Here is a 19,802-nt window from a genome sequence, read left to right as displayed (position 1 = left end):
CAGATATGGATTATGATGAACTGAATGACAGGGAAAGGGACCTGAAATGTGTTCAATTAATACCCACTCTTTTGTTACAGTCTTCCAGAGATAGAAATGAGGGCAGGCTTAAAGATGCTTTTTGACTGCTCTCTCATGGTGAAGTTGATCTCAGGCTTGGTCGACTCATTAAGTTTTTTGACTCCTCATCATCATCACCATTTACAACTATTGTTGAGGTCTTCCGCATGATCCATTTCCATTCCGGTCTGCTCTTAGAATAATTGGGATCTAGAGTCTTTGACAACATACAGAACTAGGGCAAAGGGCATACGGTTGAAGCAGCTGTATAGACATGGTTAAGGCTCAAAAAGATGTTGAAACATGAACCTAAGAAATCTCGTTACATGTTTGTGATAGTGCACATCTACATGTGGTGCATACAGAACCCCACTATAAGCTCTGATTTAGTGTAGACAGTGATGGCCTATGGTTGTACCTGCCTAGGGAGTACAACCTTCAACTCAGTCATCACAATGGCAGTAAACTATTAATCAATAAAAGAAAGTAGAGGGCAGAGTACCAAACACCACCAACCACAAAAAAGCCTTAAATGTCTCAGTACATCTGAAACCTTCCAACCCAGTTTCTACAGAATTTTACTTTCACCTAGACTCTAGAGTTTTCAAAGAAACTGAAAAAAGTTCTGCAAGGTTTGAAGAGTACACACAGTGTGTCATTGGGTGTACGTTGAACAATGCCATTCCCATCAAGATGGTCAGTCCACTAGTAGAACTGGGTATCTGCTGTCTAGCCTTATCTCTATATCTGCAGAGCAGACAGTCCACCACCACTGTGAGATTGTCAATTCCTTGCAAGGTTCCTACAAACTGTCACTTGTAAAACTGCAAGAATGAGTGGTCCACTTCAGTTGTCAATTTTTTGATCCTCTGGTATGCATGTACCAGTTCCATACTTTAGATCACTTACTCTGGTACACACCACGAGCTGGAGTATGCTCTGGTACACACCACATTATCAGCATAGGCACTTCCTATTGGATAATTGCTGTGGAGAAGTTGAAAAGCCAAAACCCTTTTTGGACAAATATTTAAAGCCACAATATAAATACCCCAGCTGGGGACAAAGGGACGCTCACACACATATCCAACCATTTTCCAGACGATCAGACTTCCTGTTCGGATAGAACAAAAGCAGAAACTCGCAGAGCCCTTCTTCTTCCCCCTTCCTCGTTCCTCTTTCGAAACCAATATCCAACAGAATCAGGAACATGGGGGTCGACCTGCTGAAGATACTTAATGTGACAGATGTAGGGAGAGGGGAGAAGATCCTCGTTCTCTCACATGGCTTCGGGACGGATCAATCAGTTTGGCAGAAAATAGTTCCTTACTTCGTAAGGGACTACCGGGTCATTCTCTACGATCTCATTTGCGCTGGGAGCGTTAACCCAGATCACTTCGACTTCGAAAGGTACACCTCCCTCGAGGCCTACGTGGATGATCTCCTCTACATACTGGACGCCAAGGGAGTCCAGAACTGTTCATTCGTGGGTCACTCCGTCTCGGCCACGATCGGTATCATGGCTTCAATCCGACGACCCCAGCTGTTCAACAAGCTCGTCCTCATCGGAGCGTCCCCGAGGTAAGAATTAAGAAACCCACATTCGCCCGTGCCCGAACTAAACACCCTTTTCAACATTTTTTTTTTGTTTATTTTTTTATAACAGATTCTTGAATGACACGAACTACCAAGGGGGTTTCGAGCAAGCGGAGATCGAGCAGGTGTTCACGGCGATGGAGGCAAACTATAAGGCGTTCGTGGACGGATACGCGCCGCTGGCGGTGGGGGCGGACGTGCCGGAGGCGGTGAGAGAGTTCAGCCGGACGCTGTTCAACATGAGGCCGGACATAACGCTGTTCGTGTCCCGGACGGTGTTCAACAGCGACTTGAGGGGGATTCTGGGACAAGTGAGCGTGCCCTGTTGCATCATTCAGGGGGACAACGACGTGTCGGTGCCGGTGTCAGTGGCGATGTACCTGAAGAACCACCTGGGGGGTCGGAACACGGTGGAGATCCTTCGTACAGAGGGGCACCTGCCCCATCTGAGCGCGCCGCAGCTGGTCGTTCGGGTCCTGCGTCGACAGCTTCCGAGATGACAATCCGGTCCCTACGGGGGGGTCCCATTACCAAGTTACAGGGCATTCTGGCGGGGAGAGCCCTCGTGTCGCCTCGTGTCGGGCTGAGCTTTATATATCAGTATGCGAAGCTTATTTTATTTACACTCCTTTGATTTACATAACTGCCACTATGAGATGAGACTTAAGATTCTACCCTATCTTTCCTGACTATCCAAAAATTACCTTTTTCAGTTTTCTTCAATTTTTTTTCTTTTTTTTATGCACGCTATGTGGGTCCTCTTCCATAGCAACGACAAAGGAGATTCCTGCCGAGGAAGAAAGGACAAAAGATAAAAAGGGGAAAAGAAAAAGGAGAAGTAGGAAAAACATGGAAAGAAGGAGAAGAAAGAAAAGAAAAAAAAAAAAAAACAAAGGAAGAGTTTTTCCCAACAAAAATGAGAATTCATTGGGATAAATTCTTGCATTTTTTCTCTTCTCCTCTAAAGAGAAAAAGAAAAGGAAAATGGTACACTCTCTTGTTAGTGCTCTTGGTTGAAAATTTATATCCCGATACACATCTTGAAGAAACGTTTAGATAATCCGATTAGTACGTTATTAGGAAATTATACGAAAAGTTTTAAAAAATTTCAAGGAAAATTAAATGAACCTGTTAGTGCGTTTTCTAGGGAAATAAATAAAAATTAATAATTAATCTCATAAATTACCAAACTTGTCGATAAATTTTTAGTAAAATAAAATATCAACTACCAAATTACCTTGGTGCTGAAATATTATAGCATCAATTATTAAATATTTATTCAAAAAAAATTCGTATGGTTTTTCGACCCATCTAGCTTGAAAAATCTTACTAGAAAAATTATATGATTTTTGTAGTAAAAATATATTTAGGAAACATAAGACCTTATTGGTCCATGGAAACATATCTTCCCAGCATTTCCTAGAAAAGGTCTAAGAGAAATTCCTACATTTTGTGCTCTTCTCTGCTATAGGAAAAATCAAGAAGAAGGAAAAAAAATGAAAAAAATCAAGAAGGAAAAAAAATGAAAAAAAACAAAGGAAAGAAAAAAGAAAAGGAAAATGATTTCTCAAACTCAATTTGAAAATTGTTTTACCTATTTCTTTGTCATTTTTATTTTTATTTAATATAACAGAACCTTTCTAGTGAATTTTTCATTTTTGTTGAGAAAGTTCATCAAAAACCCATCTTAGTTTGGATTTCAGGCTGCAAATCACCTATCTAACTTGCTGTGTACAGATGATATCCCTCGGATTCTGGCATCACTCACAAAGCGAAACCTGAAAGACTGCTCAATTTTTACAAGGAAACGCAGTTTCAAATTAGCGGATCATCTAACGTTTCGTCAAGTACGGTGGATAAAGGATTCTCTAGCAGTAGTAAAAAGAAGAAGAACTTACAGTGGGAAGAGGCTTGCATTTCTGGTTGCTGGAGCAGTCAGGTTGTGCGACCAAGCTCGAGCACCTTGTTCATCGGATCGTCCGCCGCCTCTAATCATCAATCCGTCGTTAACCTACTGAAGAGGAAGAGCTTTGCATCCGTCCATCGATCGGCCACCGATGTGGGAACTCAGTTCTGAAAGACGGAGGAGCTTACCATACTGCCATCAGTTCCCCATCAGCAACATATGAGAATAGGATCAAAGCGCACACAGAACTGAGCGTGAACCCATTTCGACGTCCCTCGGAGGAATGCTAGTTCTCTTACCAATTTCAGTGACTCTCAAAGGACTGAATCGCTTTGCCTGTGGAGCGTGTTCTAAGCTGCAGCGTACATGGAAACTGTTTTCTTGTACTTGCAGAAGAGCCGCTGCATATTTTGGTTCCATGATAAGGCCGCTAGCTTTCACTAAACTGGTCTTGTAAGGAATGAATTTCGTTAAGCAACAATCGGAATTACCCAGTGTTTCGGTTTTTGGGAGTACTTTGGGTGCCTTGGGATCGAGGGGGACTGTGCACCCTTCACAGTGAAGCTACCATTCGCAGTCGCTCGTTTCAGTGGAAGAGGCCGCCGTTCTCCTTGATGCAACGTACAGTAAGTAGTTTAGAAGAGAGAATATAAAATAGAGGATCAAGCTTTTCATTTAAAATCAATAGATTATCTGTTTCAATATCAGCTCAGAGCACAGAGCTTGCCATTTCTTTGGCGGCGAAATGGACTTGCAGTTCAGGGAGAGTTCGCTTACAGAGACAAACCTGTTGATACGAGATCTATATCAAAATACATGGTTATGGCCATCGTAGCGTTTGTAGTCCAACGGCTAGGATAATTGCCTTCCAAGCAATAGACCCGGGTTCGACTCCCGGCAGACGCAGTTTACTCTCTCTTTTTCTTCTTTTCTGATGCCAATGTTTTTGAGCTGTGAATGGAAAAAATCTTCACGACCGACGAGAACATTTCATAATAAAATGTAGATACAGGCTATTAATATTATGTTTCTCAGAGAGGATCAACAGTCGATATGTCCGAGTGGTTAAGGAGACAGACTTGAAATCTGTTGGGCTTCGCCCGCGCAGGTTCGAACCCTGCTGTCGACGGTGACATATTTTTTTTAATTAAAGCTCATGTATATTTCCGCAATTGACATCAGGCTTATATCTACCATTACAATACAAAAACTTCAAAATTTTCAAAATTCAAGCTATAATTACTCCTTAGTCTAGTTTTTATGTTCATATATTCTAGTGGAAAGATATTTACTAATTTTATTTTATTTTTATGTTTTTGGAAGCAACATTCCTTTCTTATAAAATTAAACTACTAAATAATTTAAAATTTTATTCTAATTTCTAAAAATTGATGTACTCTTTAGATTATTACCTAACTAAAAAGTAGGAATTTTTATTGAACTACCCTTTTTTTTAAATAATAAGCTTTGACCGCTTAAGTGGTGTCACGTCATCAAACCACATCAAAACCTGAAGAGTCTAACAACATGTCACCCACCGCATCATTGGGAAGCCACATCGTCCTCAATGTAGGATGTCATGTCACGCCTTGAATTGGTTCATATTGATGTTTGTAGACCAACCGAAGTTTCTTCTCTACGAGGTACGTATTATTTTGTTAATTTTATTGATGATGTTACACTCAAGTTATAGGCTTATTTTTTACAAAAATAAATCTAATGTGTTTTCTTTATTTATCAAATGGAAAACTCTTGTTGACAATGAGACAAGATAGAAATTAAAGTGCACGAAATCTGAAAATGGTGGTGCATATTGTAGAAGAAAATTTTAATCCTACTATGACAAACATGGAATAAAAAAATTGCTTACTACACCCCGACAGTCAAAGCAGAATGGCTGAATGGTGTTGTTGAGTGTATGAACAGAACCACACAGGAGCGAACGAGGAGCATAAGATTCTATTGTGGTCTACTACGATCGTTCTAGATCTTTGCACAATTGATCTTCTTCTTATGCCCTAGACAATGGGTTACCAGAGGAGGCATTGACTCAAAAAGAGGTATGCTTTGATCACTTATTGGTGTTTGGTTCATCAAGTTATGTACATGTTGAGTTAGAAAATAACATGTTAAGAGAAAGCTTTATTTCATCACAAATCTGCTTTCAAAATTAATAATATTTATCAATGCTTACTTTATTTTTTGGTAATTTTTACATTATTTCTTATTTCAAATAGCCTTTAAGCTTCACCCTTAAATTTCAACCAATCAACTATCAAATTTTTTCTTATGGAAATCCATCAATCAGAAAGAAATTATGGCTTGTTCTACAGGGATTTCTCAAGCTAGGTAAATGAGAGAAAAGTAGAACACACAAGTGAGCCTGTCAAAGCTCGATTTTCTTGAGCAGAAAACATGGTTTCCTTGAACCATGTCTTCACAAAACACAGAGGATACAAACATGAACAGCGTCCATGAACAAGAGAAATCAATATTTATCCATATTAAAAGGGTTTACCAGATGATAGAACCTCCCCAGCGCCACATTCGGTGTCTCTAAATTCCACGAGGAATCATGCTTCCGGCGAAGATATTCTTTGGGTTCAACTGTGGCAAGTTCTTCGTAATGGTAGAAGATGATTGATCGATAACCCCGGTGATAGTTTCCTTGACTGTCTGCTCTGGAATGATGCTTCCGGGGGAGATATTCTTTGGGTTCAACTGTGGCAAGTTCTTCGTAATGGTAGCAGATGATTGGTCGATAACCCCGGTGATAGTTTCCTTGACTGTCTGCTCTGGGATCATGCTTCCGGGGAAGATATTCTTTGGATTTAACTCATGAGGCAAGTAATTCGTAATGGAAGAAGATGATTTATCGATACCCGCAGTGATGGCTTCCTTGAATGTCTGTCCTGCGTCAACCAGCTGCCCTTGGACATTGTTGAGTTGGTCTCTGGCCTGCTCGAGCTGCTCCTTTGTGGCCTGGTTGATCTGATCTCTTGCATGGTCGAGCTGCTCCTTTGTGGCCTGGTTGAGCTGGTCTCTGGCATGATTAAGCTGTTCCTCTATGTCAAGGCTGAGCTGCTCCGGCTGACGGAGGAAAGGAACCATAGAAAGGTACGTTGAGGGCAAAGATCTTGACAGAAAAGAGTAACAAAACGAGTGGCAGTTCCCCATTAAAACTGAAGCGGGAAGCTTGAAGAGATAAGGATTAATGAAGCAGAGATGAAGTCTCTGATAGGCTAATATAATGCTTTAATCAAAGGGAGGTTGTTTATGTATTTGATAAGCAGAAGAATTAAATAAGTTGGAGCGAAGAACACGAGCACCAACTCCTTCCAGTTGTTTGCGGTATTAAATTTTGTTTGATAGGATCTGATACATACAGAAACGGGGAAATCAATAAGCAAATATTTTCATGTTCTGTAAATGATGCTTGTCGATGGCCCCAAGAAATGACCAATCTTATCTTACTCAGTGCATGGATCAGATCCGGAACAAGACGTTCATGGCAGTTGAAGAAAAAACGGATGAGCTTTCAAGGAATCGAAACCAGTGACGAGCAGCCTGATTCCGTGAACGATGAGAACATGGAAGTACGGGGGATTATGTACTCAAAAAGAAGTCATTAGAAAAGCTTCACTTCCAAGCTTAAGAAGTGCAAGCGTTTCTCAAATAAACCAGCTTAACTCATAATCATACGTCAAATGCCAAGGTGGCTTAGTCAAATAACACATAATTAAGAGATTGTCAACTTATTAAGCACCAGAAAACTGATGAGTATGGATGCGGATGGGGATGGATCAGGTCTGGTTTCACGCCATAGGGTGACAGGGCAGGAAAAAACCCACTAGGGTTTCCCTAAACCAACCTGTAGGGACGAGGCAGAGATAGGTCGGGTTTACAGGGAAGGCGTGGAGAATTGTCGGGTTTACCCAATTCAATTCTCTGGTTTACAGGGAGGCAGAGAATTGTTTACAGTGGCACCTACACAAGCAACGGTTTTATCCAATTCAACGAGCATTCCAGCGGATTCAGTCCAACAAGTAACAGCTCTGTGGGCGAAGCGCGTAGCACTGCCGCAGCCGCAGCCATTACCACTTTGCCTTCTCACACAAGAAGACGGAGGAGCGTTTGACTAAAGAAATCTTCCAAATTCTAACGCCACGGTTTTACATACGTATCTGTGTGCTTCAACTTCAAGTGCAGTCCAGCCCATCGTTTCCGAAGCTTCCCCTTCCTTCACCTGGTGTCAACCTCCCCAATTCATCTCATCTCTTCTGAATCTCTCAAATAACCTTATTTTTACACCAAACAGAACATACCAGAGTGGCGTAATTTGTGATATTATACCTCCTTGAGAGCCCAAATTTGAGCCATTTTTAGTACCATTTATCTCTGTCTCTGACTTTCTTTTTTCTTTGGAAGAAGGTGGGCAAAAGAGTTTGGTATTGACCGACTGAAAATTAAAAGGTGAATGTGCTCAAAATGGCTTCAAGGGTCAAAGTTTTGACCTTTGTTTAATGATTCTCCTGCTTAATCTGATTCCAAATGGATATTCATGCTCCGTAATCATCTTTATCTTTTTGTTTGTTTCCTTATACTTTCCTCCATCATTTAAGTCGCTATAAATACGCCAACCCCTCCTCTGACATTCCTCATTAAGCTCATCGAGAGCAGAGCGAAAGCGAAGCAAAGCAGCAGGAAGAAGAAGAGGAAAGGAATGGAAGGTTTGATTCCTTATGTTCTTCATGCAATCAAGAGGAACAGAGACCGCAGCAAGTACCGTTCCCTCTCCCAGGGGTCAAGCCGGAATTGCCTCTACCCATTAACGGTGAGGGAGGAGGCCTCGTACGAGGGGTCTTCACACCGGCGGACAAGGTCGGATTATCAGCCGCCGGTATCCGACCTGCGGGACTGGGTTTCCGGTACGGATCACCAGCCGCTATCAGGTGGTTTCGGTGGACCGGTCGTTCTTCCCGGCACGACGAAGACGACAGAGCCCCAGCAGGCGTTGAGGAGGCGGCATTGAGAATGGGAAAGACAGAATCTGGTAATAATCAGCGAAAAATGTAAATGAAAAATAGTCGATAAGTTTGCAAGTGTTTGATTGGATTTGTTGATGTTGTTTACTCTTGTTCGTGAAAGGAAGCTGCTGTAAATGAAATATATTCATAATGGAATTCATTTTTATTTGTTGCAAATGTTACATATCTATCTTTTGTCTTCTCCGATTCAATTTCTTTGGCTGATGGTCGCGTCTGCTTGTTTTTCTTTCCATTCAACGTGTTCAAGCTGGAAAGACACATAAAAGATAGTGGATTCGACGCGTCGTTGAAAATCTGTCTGGCTTTTTGTGGCCAACAAACAGAAGGCTGCAATCAAAATCCAGAAAAAAAAAAACTTAATTGAAAAGCGTAAAAAGAGAATCTCATGAACTTTTATAGGGTTCGGCGACATAGCCGAGAAGAAGGCGTCACGGGCACGACAACATGGCAAAGAGCATAACGTCGAGGGAGAAGAGAGAGACGAGATGAGGGTTGGGAAACAGGAAGTGTCGAGAGAGGAGAACGCAGAAAGCATCGAGTGAGCGTGTGAACCCTCATATTTGACTTTCACGGGTGCATACTAATTATTTTGGGTAATCACTTTCACTTTCCGTCCCGTTGCACCGATAGATTCATAACGCAACTGAACTGGATGAAAATTGCGAGGTTCACGGGGTTTCTTGGGGTCAGGGGTGACATCGATACGAGCAGCGCCCCGACCTACCTATATTAGAGTTGAGTTTGATTTAAATATTTTGAATTTGAGTTCGTGCTACGCTTAGCTTCGAACCTAAAATTATTATCAAGCTCGATCCTAATAATTTTAACCGAGTTCGAGTCGAGCTCCAATATTTATTTAAAACTTTTCAAAAATTATATATCTCAAGTTCGAGCTCTAACATATATTTAAAATTTTTCAAAAAATATATGTCAAATAAATTGTATATAAAATTATACATATATTTTACATAAAATTGGGCATGACTTGTACATAAAATTGGGTATGACCTCTACTTAAAATTGGGCATAACCTCTACTTAAAATTAGGTGTAAGGGTGACATCGAATCCAACAGAGGCTGAACCTTCCTATGTTCGAGCCGAGCTTGATTTAAAGATTTCGAACTTGAACTCCAGCCGACCTAGCCTCGAGTCTAAAATTGTAATCGAGCTCGAGCGAAATAATTTTAATCGAGTTCGAGGTTTAACCTATATTTAATATTCTACATAAAATATATGTCAAATAAATTATCTATAAAATTATGCATATATTTTTTAAAAAAGAATGATAGGGGAGGTTCGGGATTGAATTTCGATAATGGATTATAACCCACCAATATTATTTTTTTACCCAAAATATTGTCTAGCTTATTTTGTAATTTTTGAGTCTGATCATAAATTTACTATGGCCTCCTTAGTGCCCTTGATTGAAAATTTATATTCTAGGAAAAACTAGAAATGTTTTAACATATTCCTAAGATAAATATTTCCAAAACAACTTTTAAATAAAATCCTATTACTATTAGAGACTTACTAGAAAATTATAATAAATATTTTAAAAATTTCTTAGGAAAGTTAAATGGACCTTTTATTGCCTCTTCTAGGGAAATAAATAAAAATTAATAATCAATCTAATATATTATTATACTTATCGATAAAATTTTAATCAAATAAAATGTCAAACACAAAATTGTTATGAAAATTGCCTCATGCTAAAAGTATTATAACATAAACAGTCAAATACTTATTCAAAAATTTTCTATACAGTTTTCTAACCCATCTTGGCAAGAAAATCTCACTTAGAAAATTATATAATTTTTTAATAAGAATTTCTAATTAAAAAAATATTTTTAAAAAACAGAAACACTAATAGTCCCTATATTTCTACAAAAAATATTTTTTCAATATTTATTAAAAAAAACACTAATAATATCTAAAACATATTTCTACTAAAATATATTTTCAATTTCTTCAAAAACCATGAAGAGGGTACAAAGTTTTTTTTTTAACTTGTTTAGTGTGACTTTCACACGTGCGAAATCGTGTTTAAGATTTCACACGTGCGGGGAAGGGGGGAAGACCTGTCGGCGAACGGCGACAAAGGAGGCAGACGGGAGGAAGCCACCCCTTCTGTTCACTTCATTCTTTTGTTTGTAGATCGACCAACTACAAATATTTTCTCCTAGTTTGCTTTTGTATCATATTTTGCATACTTGCACGACTACTTCTAATTATGCTGCTCATCCAGTATTCCATAGCTCAGTTAACCGTAGCTCACTTCCTCGACTCTTTCTTCTACATATTCTGTTTACTTAAACAGCGAGCATAAATGGTAAGTATTTCTCAGAACATGGAGTGTGAATCAAACCCATGTTTGAATTGAAAATGAGAAACTGACGCAAGTTCTTCCCTTCTGAATCAGATAGATTCATATCTGAAAGAGGCTGACAGTAAGTTCTCTCAAAATTGACTATTTGTTCCTCTGTTAGAGGTGTTCCAGAAATGGAATGTTCCGCAAGAGCACGGTTGCTCATAGATGAAGTAAAATAACAAGCTCATCCGTTTCCAGAATTTCGATAGGCACAATTATGAAACTGTCTGTGCAAGAATTTAAGTAACACGAGAAAAACAAAAGCAAATCAGGAGCTTATCTTAACATACTAAACATGCAGTTTTCGTATTACGTCCCTAACAAACAACTAATACCAGTAGCCATGACTCATGGCACTTAAAATAGTGAAGTACCCTTGCCTTTCTTGTCTCCTCCAATTTCAAAGTGTTTGCATCGCTGCAAGAAAAACATATTTCCAAATCAGCAGTCATGCTTATTAGTCAATTTTCTGAGTAAGAAAATAAACCAGTAGCACCATAATCAGTCCTGCATGGAAGCACCCTCAAATGGATCCAAACGGGCAATCCTACCCTAACATTGCAGAGACACAGGATAGATCGAACAACTCAAACGTTTGTGCGAAAATGGTTGACTTGAAACTCCTCAGGTGAACTCTTACCCCTATATTGGAGCCCTGATTTGGGCAAGTCAAAACTCCTTGAACCAAATCATCCAGGCCCAAATTGAAGTCAACTCAATGAACACTAGAAGTGGTGTTTGCATGAACAGAAAAACACCATGTCTCTTAATCAAGTTAGAGAAGCACCATACCTTAATTGGATGCTGGGAGACATGTTTACAACTCTGGCACTGTAGCCTCAGCACAATCTTCTTGGTTGTCTTTGCCTGTTACAGCAGAACCAAATTATTAATGTTAACAATACTTAAAATTGAGAGGGGGTGCTCCTGCTACCCATCAAACTATGTATGAAAAATAAGGAGAGAGAAAGAGAGGAGAAGAGAGAGTGGAGAGAATGGCTCAAAACTGATCTCCCCAGGCTTATTTATTAAGTGAAAAAATAAAAAATTACAAGTATACCCTTCACTTAAATGAAACCCTAATCTTCTTATATCTCCCACTCTACATGTCTTATTTACATGACTATATGCATAATTCAACAAAAGGAACAAGATTACATCAAGATATAAAAGTGAAGGTAAGTTGAAATGACCAAATTGCCTTTGCAGTTGTTTTTCAACACTGTGTAAAATGCCAGAAACCCAGAGACGTATGATAAATCACCAATTTTCAAAAGTGGCTCATTCTCAAAAAATTAATTAATTACATAAAATTTGAGATGTATAATAATCATGTATTTTAGTCCTAAAGATTTATCTATACACTGCAACTAGTAAAGATAAAAGCTACTCACTTCTTGAACTAAAATCACTGCCAACAATTAACCCGATAAGGTTTCTTCCACATTCAGAATCATAAAAACAAAGCACCAATTCTCCACAAAATCCACTAACATTAAGTAATCATATGAGACTCAAAGCTATAGTAATCAAGCAATTAGATCATTTATTGGAAAGAGTAAAAATAAAAACTGTTCATTTTCTGAAAAAAAATACCCACATCAAATAATCAAATTAGGATTCTTCCATTCCAATAATAAATTAAGATAACTCAATAATAAATCTATAAGGGCATCAAATAATCGATATGTATACACTGCAAACAGTGATGATAAAAGCTATCACCCTTCTCCACAGAAATATCCATCAATGACTATTAACCAAATTAGGGCTTCTCCATTTTATTTTTTAAAAAGGAAATCAGTTTATTAACCAAGTTGATTGCAGTAATTAATGCTACAAAGTTCAGAAACTTGCCTTTTTGTGGAAGACAGGCTTAGTTTGACCACCATATCCTGATTGCTTGCGGTCATACCGTCTCTTCCCTGAAAAATAGACATTGCTAGTATGAGTACATCCAACAGTCAGAAAGGCCTCGACTGATACATAATAACTGTGAAGCATAGGAATGGCCATGGACCCACCTTGAACAGCAAGACTATCCTTTCCTTTCTTGTATTGGGTAACCTTGTGCAAAGTGTGCTTCTTGCACTCTTTGTTCTTGCAATATGTTTTCTTTGTTTTGGGTACGTTCACCTACACCAAGAATAAGAAATTACAAAAGATGATGTTGAGATAGGAAGAATTAAACCACCGATAATGCCATATCAGCTCACTATAGCACCATGATTAGGGCCTACCAGAATAGTATAACACAATTGAGTGCAGAATGTAAAAGTAACCAACACCAGCTCCAAAGTAAAAAACTATAAGCAAATAATAAATACTAAATAAAAGAAACTAAGATTACCCAAATAAGCCAAGGAAAATGAGAAAATGGGAAATAAAGCATCATGAAGAATTTTTTTTTTTTTTTGAATCATATGCATTTTTTTAGAACATGAAGACACTTGCAAAAAATTTCTTCTCAAATTCTGAAAGAACGTGGTCTACTACTTTCAATCACACTTTGGCGTAAGAATTACCATTCTTTAATAACGATTTAGTAAATAAGTTTCCCAAAGCTACCCATCAATCACATCAAATTCTTAATAGTTCCAATCAGCAAACTACAGACCCGTCCCCCTACCCTCCCCCCACCTTCATAGTATGAGTTTTTCATGGCGCCTTATTCCTTCAGTTTATTTAAGAGCCGTTCATAATTGTACTTTCACGGTACCTCCTCAAGTTTAAGGAACAAAGAATTTCCTTTAACATAGTCACACACCCGAATTTCAACAATCCTGTCCATACCAAAACATAAAAGTAAACACGATTCATTGGGGTACTATTAAAATTCGTGCCAAAGCTTAAAAATATGGAAAATATAAGTATTGCAGAATTCAAAACCCCGAGAGACACGAAACAGTAAGTCGAAACCAAGAACGTACATTGCATCCAGAAGACCAAAAGAAAAACAATAAAACCGCAAGATCAAAAGATAAACACCATTGAGTAACAAGAGGGAACAACTCTTTTGACTACCACGAAAGTAAAACAACAAGAAGGGATTCTAGAAGTAAAAAATCATACGCAAAGAAGGTAGATAAGAGTACCATTTTGCTCTCTCCAAGCTGTTCAGTGCCCGCTGCAACGGCTAAACGCCCCAAGGAGAGGATAAACGGCAAGGCAAGCTAGGGTTTGTCTTCGATTGTCAACATGCTTATATTTCTGCGAGTTTGGGTCGGTCTATAGCAGGGTTCGATGTGTTCGTACTCGGCATTCCGACCCGCCTAGTCGACCCACCGAGTCGACCCGGCCAGTTGGGGGTAAGAACATGTTTATATTCTCGAAACTATAACACTCTGCATTAAAGGAGGGTTAGTGCACTTAGAAAGTAGATCACCTAGATAATTATAGGATAATCTATTTTCCCTAACGAAAGTACTTTTTTTTTGTGTTAGTGTACATAATGAAAAGTGTAGTGAAAAGAACAAAGAGAAGAAAGATCGGGTGCAGGGTAAATGAGGGTAGGAAGACACATGGAGCGTAGAACCCACGAAAAAAAAAAGAAAATGAAAGTTTGACCATTATTATTTCCAAAAATAGTAAAAAAGAATTTAATTTTCACTAACTAATTTTAAGAATAATAATGATCAAATTCTCATATTCTTATTTGTGATATGTTTGAAAAGAAAAGAGCCCCAGTTGTTATTTGAAGTTAAATCCGGTACTTTCATAGTAGTTTGCTTTATTGCGATAATATCAGTGGATTGCGATAGGGTGAATACAGTCAAGCTTATACCCTTTGAACTATTGTCAATTGAGTTGCCAATTACTGCTACAAGCTCCATCCTTGTAATATTTATTTGTGTTTTTCCGTAAGAACTTCAGGGTTGTGTTACTGCACAGAAAAGTTAGATTTCTTTCCAGGCGTCCTACCTCAGCAATTTCAACAACAAAGCACAGCACGATAATGGCAACTGGGAAGAAATCCAACCCAGATTAACTGCAGCTAAAAGCCAGTACACGGTTAGAGTTGGAAGCAGTAACACAACTTTGTATTATAGAGCTTGGAACAAAATATTGTAGCTGCGAAGAACCAAACTACTGAACCAACTACAGATAGCTTCAAGAAAACCTATTAAACTACCACTAAACACCCAATGCTGTTGTAAATGTGAGTCTTGGAACGACAGAAAAAGACAAAGAAAAAATGTGAATCCAGGCATGATTGTATTATACAAGCTTTTGCGATCAGAATTATATTAGCCTTATATGGTCCTCAGAGATGTTTTTTTTTCCATCACAAGAAACAAACTTACTGGAGAGGAGGATGTCGAATGAGGGACAACCTCTTTTGCCACCACATATTTTAGCTCTTACCAGTATCAAAGTCTACAAAGTTCGTCAAATAGAAGTAAGAATGAAACGTGAAGGTTGTGTTTTGCATAATAAAAAATAACATTGCATTAAACTAAGGTCACCTTTTATCACAGGGATAAAGCAAAAGGCACATCTGATATAAGAGCTCAAAAGATCAGAATGATACAATTCCTACCATCCATGGCCTCAAGGTCACATTTCTGGACAAGAAATCTGGACGAGTTTAATCCACTTCACCAATAATCATTGCAAGAGCATTTCCCATCCTTGAAATGATGAAACCGTTTGTTATCCCTAACAATAAGCTCCCGACCGACAATTCTGGACATAATCTTGATTGCATTATGGCAATCCCCACATATCCTAAGATTCTTGATGATCCTCAGTGGCATTCTCGCCGGAGTGCTGATTAAACCATAAGCAATGGCCAGTCGCTCACTGTGGTAGAGCAAAGCCTGCTCTTTTGCCTCTTGATCAATATCATGAAGTACATATCTTGTGTCAGGGACATAACCTGCTTCTTTCTTTGGTTTAACAGGGGGAGCCCTGTATTCGCTGACCTTGTTCTTCCCTTCAAGCATATTGATCCTCCATTGAACTTTAGGTGGCGGAGCTGGGATCTTAGAGACTTTCTTAGATGGGTCCAATGAAACCAACAACTCTTCTGCTCTGACTTCAAGATCAAGATCACCATGAATTCGAGCAAATTTCATCAGTGATTCCCAAATTGCTGGTGTTGGCTCAAATGGCAATTTCTCAGTGAATTCTTCTGCTTCTGTTATATGCCCTGATTTTCCTAAAACATCTATCATTCCTAAGTAATGCTCTACCTGTGGGGTAATCCCATATTCCTTTTCCATAGAATCAAAATAAATGAAACCCTCTTCGATAGCTTCAGCACTAGCACAAGCTGATAAAACCGCAGTAAAGGTGGCACCATTTAGTGGCAATCCTAATTTTCGCATCTGTTGGAATAACTGTAAACCGTCATCTCCAAGTACATTTGTAGCATACCCATTAACCATCAAGTGCCAAGAATCCAAATTTCTATCAGGCATTCTGTCAAACAGTTGTCGAGCATTTTCCATGCCCCCGCACCTTGAGTATGCTTGTATGACTTCGTTGTTTATATGAACATCAGCCCTGAAGGGCGAACGGAAAACAAAATCTTGAATTCTTTTCACTTCTTCTAAAAACCCTGAACCATCACAAGCATGCAAGAGAGAAACGAGGGTTGGTGGATCCGGGGCAACACCACTGAACAAAACGTCAACTGCTTCTTTGATCTTCCGCTCTTTTATTAATGTCATCAGGTCGGAAGTCGGGGTAGGGGCAGGGGCACTAGGTCCCTTAGTGTCAGCAGGATTTCCCTGATTCCACTGGTTTTGGGTATTAGCGACAGGTCTTCTATTCGTGTCCTGAAGAGGACTCCACTGGTTTCGGCTATCTGGAAATGGTCTTCGACTGGGATCTTGATAAGGAGTCCGTTGGTTTTGATTACTAGGAAAGGGCCCTCTGTTGGGGTCTTGAGAAGCATACCGTTGGTTCTGATTGTCGGGAAAGGGTCTCCCATTTGGGTCTTGAGGAGCACCCCACTGGTTCTGGTTGTGGGGAAATGACCTTCCGTTTGCTTCTTGGGGCGCCGCATTCCAGTTTCTGTTATCGGGTATGGGCGGTCTCCAGTTTGGGTTTTGAGGATTCCATTGGTTCGGATTACCCTGATGGGCACCGCCGACGTTATCGCGTTGGAAAGCCCTAGAATCGGACGAATGAGGATGCTGATAGCTATTCGGGGCGGTGGAAGTGCTGAGACATTTGACGGAGAGGTTTGGAGGGAGGAAAGGAGTAAAGTTTAGGGTTTTACGAGACCCCAGAAGAAATAGAGAAGTGGTCGACGAGCGTACCTTGCACACGGCGAAGACTATAGAGATTCCAGCACACTGCGTCGCCATTAGGCCAGCCAGAGCCCGAATGGAGAAGGAGAGCAGGGTTGAGTGTCCAGATCTAGGAGAGGGATAGGGTTTAATACCTGAAGTAACTAAGCCGGCTGTACAATAAGTGGGGTTAGTGCACTTTTAGGCCCAGTTAGTGTATTTGTAAGTGAAAGTAGACCCAAAAAACGTTAGTACGTGCAAGTGGATAAATCACTCTGTGAAATTGATTTTCCGACCCTAATCCTAATTCATTCACTTTCACCCCTCTTCTCTTTCGACTTTGCCTCCGTCCTCATCTCTCACTCGATGTCTAATAATAATAAAATAAATATTAAATTCTCCATAATTCACTGAGAGCTATACATATATCATATAATTGAAGTAAGAAGAATAAAGAGAGCATATATTTTATATTGAAGAATATAAATATAACTTGAAGTGCATAAGATAACCTTTGATAATTCGTTTATAAGTGATAAACTTGTTCCCGTTCAGCCAGACTGGGTATGCAAATAGCCTTAGCCTCACTTGTAAGACCATAAAGGATTTTATAGATTTCCAAAGGGTGTGGCACTAATGACTATTCATAAGGATGCATCCCCTTCGGAGAGATACATCCCCTCAAGAGAGATATATCTCCTTATTCCCAAGGGATGTGTCCACTAAGTCAATGCACCCAATTAATCTACCTCTACAGGGGGATGTGCTGGCCATTATTCCCTGTACTGAACATCCAATGACAAAGCATCTAGAAGTGGGCCCCATGCCTATAAATTATGATAATTTTATTTCATAAATAATATATTTGAAACCATAATTCCAACATCTCGTCCCAATTGTCCCGCTTTCTCGACCATCTCTATTTCTCAACCCTCATCTCACTCTTTGTCGATTCGTCGTCTCGCCGTGGTGTAGTACCCTCTGACAGAGTTGGGTGGTTTTGTCCACCACTGACGGTTTAGGTACTTGGCTTTCCACACTTAACAGACCGGTCTTTTGGCTTTTATTGGCTAAGCATTTGACATAGTATCAGAGTTGGGCACCACATTCCGCGTTTGAATCCCGGCAGAAGCCGTAGGGAACGAGAACAGTGGGTGTCAGAGCTAGGTGGTTCCGATCCACCTGAGTTAGGAATTTAGTTTTCCGCACTTAACACCCTTGACACCAAACCCTCTCGCTGTCTCAAATCCTCTCCATTCCCCTTTCGGCTTCGATTTCCCTCTCGCAACTACTAACCCCCTTCGATTTCCCTCATTTCTCCTCGTTCGGTTTCAATTTCCCTTTCTTCCTTCAATTTTTTTTATCTTAATAAAACTTATAATTTTATTTTTTCATATTTATATTAATTTATACTATACTAAAATCTATCTTATGTTATTAAAAAATTCTTATATTTATTTAATTATTATATTTATTACTATTAATACTATATTAAATTAGGGATTTAAGAGTAATAATTAAGATATTGTTAAAATAAGAACTTGACAAGTATCTACACTAAAATCTATCTTATGTCATTAATAAAATACTATATTTATTTGTTTATTATATTCATTAATGTTAATACTATATTAAATTAGTGTTTTAAGAGTGATAATTAAGTTATTGTTAAAGTAAAAAATTGATCAAGTATCTAAACATTATAAAAGTATATATTTTTGTTTAAGTATTCTATTTTTATAATTAATTAAATTAGTAATTTAAATTTAAGTCATAATTATTATATTAATTTAGACTAAACTACAATCTATTTAAATTTATTAATAAAATACCCTATTTAATTATTTATTATGTTAAAATATTAATATTACATTAAATTACTTAATATTGTGAAAGTAACCATGTTTATTTAGGTTTATTATTTATTTAAGTATATTATAAAAAGTAACTCGTTCTCATGTTTCCAATACTTTTTCCATTTTCGGTACTAACACAAGAAAATACTTTCAGGTGCACTTAACATCGAGCACACTAGCGCAAACGAAAAATAATTCACTTTTACTTTCACTAAGTAATTCTCTTTTGAAGTGCTAACCCACCATTAAAGTGGAAATGAAATGGAAAGGAAAGCGAAAGCGAATAAACTAGTAATAGTAAAATTGAATTACCTTTTCGTGTTAGTGTACGGAATGGAAAATATAGCAAAAAATATTTTGTTTGGTTAGTGTGTACAATAGATTTAGCTTTAGGAGGATAGTTGTATTTAACTTTTTAATTAAAAAAATAAGCTAAATAATTTCAAATTTTAAGAAATATTAATTTAGTTAATTTTGTTATTTAAATGGTTATTTTTATAATGTCTTGATAGTTAATCAAATTATGAATTTTACAATATCTTAATTATCACTCTTAAATTAGTAATTTAATATAATATTAAAAGTCATTAATATAATAAATAATTAAATAGGGTATTTTATTAATAAATAATATAGATTTTAGTTTAGCCTAAATTAATATAATAATTATAAGTTAAAATAAAAAATATTAATTTAATAATTATAAATATAGAATATTTAAACAAAAA

At 38.2% G+C, this 19,802-nt stretch overlaps 4 protein-coding genes and 2 non-coding genes across 6 annotated transcripts; 4 read left to right on the top strand and 2 right to left on the bottom strand.

Annotated features, from left to right (window-relative positions):
- The first annotated feature begins 1,153 nt into the window (after positions 1-1,153).
- On the top strand, positions 1,154-2,370 carry LOC137953777 (probable strigolactone esterase DAD2). Its single transcript, XM_068801282.1, has 2 exons — positions 1,154-1,641; positions 1,727-2,370. The coding sequence occupies exons 1-2, from the start codon at positions 1,271-1,273 to the stop codon at positions 2,154-2,156; spliced, it is 801 nt and encodes a 266-aa protein (XP_068657383.1). The 5' UTR covers positions 1,154-1,270; the 3' UTR covers positions 2,157-2,370.
- A 2,026-nt stretch (positions 2,371-4,396) lies between these two features.
- On the top strand, positions 4,397-4,468 carry TRNAG-UCC (transfer RNA glycine (anticodon UCC)). The gene has a single exon. It is a non-coding gene; the product is annotated as a tRNA-Gly (tRNA).
- A 141-nt stretch (positions 4,469-4,609) lies between these two features.
- On the top strand, positions 4,610-4,691 carry TRNAS-UGA (transfer RNA serine (anticodon UGA)). Its single transcript has one exon. It is a non-coding gene; the product is annotated as a tRNA-Ser (tRNA).
- A 3,584-nt stretch (positions 4,692-8,275) lies between these two features.
- On the top strand, positions 8,276-8,708 carry LOC137952770 (uncharacterized). The gene has a single exon (XM_068799834.1). It carries the CDS (start codon positions 8,286-8,288, stop codon positions 8,592-8,594), a length of 309 nt encoding a protein of 102 aa, XP_068655935.1. The 5' UTR covers positions 8,276-8,285; the 3' UTR covers positions 8,595-8,708.
- A 2,437-nt stretch (positions 8,709-11,145) lies between these two features.
- Positions 11,146-14,183, bottom strand: LOC137953335 (large ribosomal subunit protein eL42). The gene is made up of 5 exons (XM_068800694.1): positions 14,075-14,183; positions 13,004-13,115; positions 12,837-12,904; positions 11,772-11,846; positions 11,146-11,396 (listed from the first exon to the last, which is right to left on the bottom strand). The coding sequence occupies exons 1-5, from the start codon at positions 14,075-14,077 to the stop codon at positions 11,337-11,339; spliced, it is 318 nt and encodes a 105-aa protein (XP_068656795.1). The 5' UTR covers positions 14,078-14,183; the 3' UTR covers positions 11,146-11,336.
- A 1,114-nt stretch (positions 14,184-15,297) lies between these two features.
- On the bottom strand, positions 15,298-17,335 carry LOC137953175 (pentatricopeptide repeat-containing protein At2g15690, mitochondrial-like). Its single transcript, XM_068800433.1, has one exon. It carries the CDS (start codon positions 17,294-17,296, stop codon positions 15,578-15,580), a length of 1,719 nt encoding a protein of 572 aa, XP_068656534.1. The 5' UTR covers positions 17,297-17,335; the 3' UTR covers positions 15,298-15,577.
- Positions 17,336-19,802: the final 2,467 nt, after the last annotated feature.

This window comes from Aristolochia californica, unplaced genomic scaffold (assembly GCF_029961685.1).
Source record: "Aristolochia californica isolate CCGP_79_NKW_82.1479 unplaced genomic scaffold, dmAriCali1.0.hap1 SCAF_16, whole genome shotgun sequence".
Classification (NCBI taxonomy): Eukaryota; Viridiplantae; Streptophyta; class Magnoliopsida; order Piperales; family Aristolochiaceae; genus Aristolochia; species Aristolochia californica.
Note: the sequence above shows the minus strand (reverse complement) of the source record. Positions and strands in the feature narration are given on the sequence as shown.

What these genes read in the sequence shown, in the direction of transcription:
- LOC137953175 (XM_068800433.1), bottom strand. Translation starts at nt 17,296, where the DNA reads ATGGCGACGCAGTGTGCTGGAATCTCTATAGTCTTCGCCGTGTGCAAG.
- LOC137953335 (XM_068800694.1), bottom strand. An exon ending in AGCCTGTCTTCCACAAAAAG is followed by an intron (nt 11,847 to 12,836) that starts GCAAGTTTCTGA and finishes CTGCTGTAACAG; the next exon opens with GCAAAGACAACCAAGAAGAT. An exon ending in TCTCCCAGCATCCAATTAAG is followed by an intron (nt 11,397 to 11,771) that starts GTATGGTGCTTC and finishes TTTTTCTTGCAG; the next exon opens with CGATGCAAACACTTTGAAAT.
- LOC137952770 (XM_068799834.1), top strand. Translation starts at nt 8,286, where the DNA reads ATGGAAGGTTTGATTCCTTATGTTCTTCATGCAATCAAGAGGAACAGA.
- LOC137953777 (XM_068801282.1), top strand. Translation starts at nt 1,271, where the DNA reads ATGGGGGTCGACCTGCTGAAGATACTTAATGTGACAGATGTAGGGAGA. An exon ending in CTCATCGGAGCGTCCCCGAG is followed by an intron (nt 1,642 to 1,726) that starts GTAAGAATTAAG and finishes TTTTTATAACAG; the next exon opens with ATTCTTGAATGACACGAACT.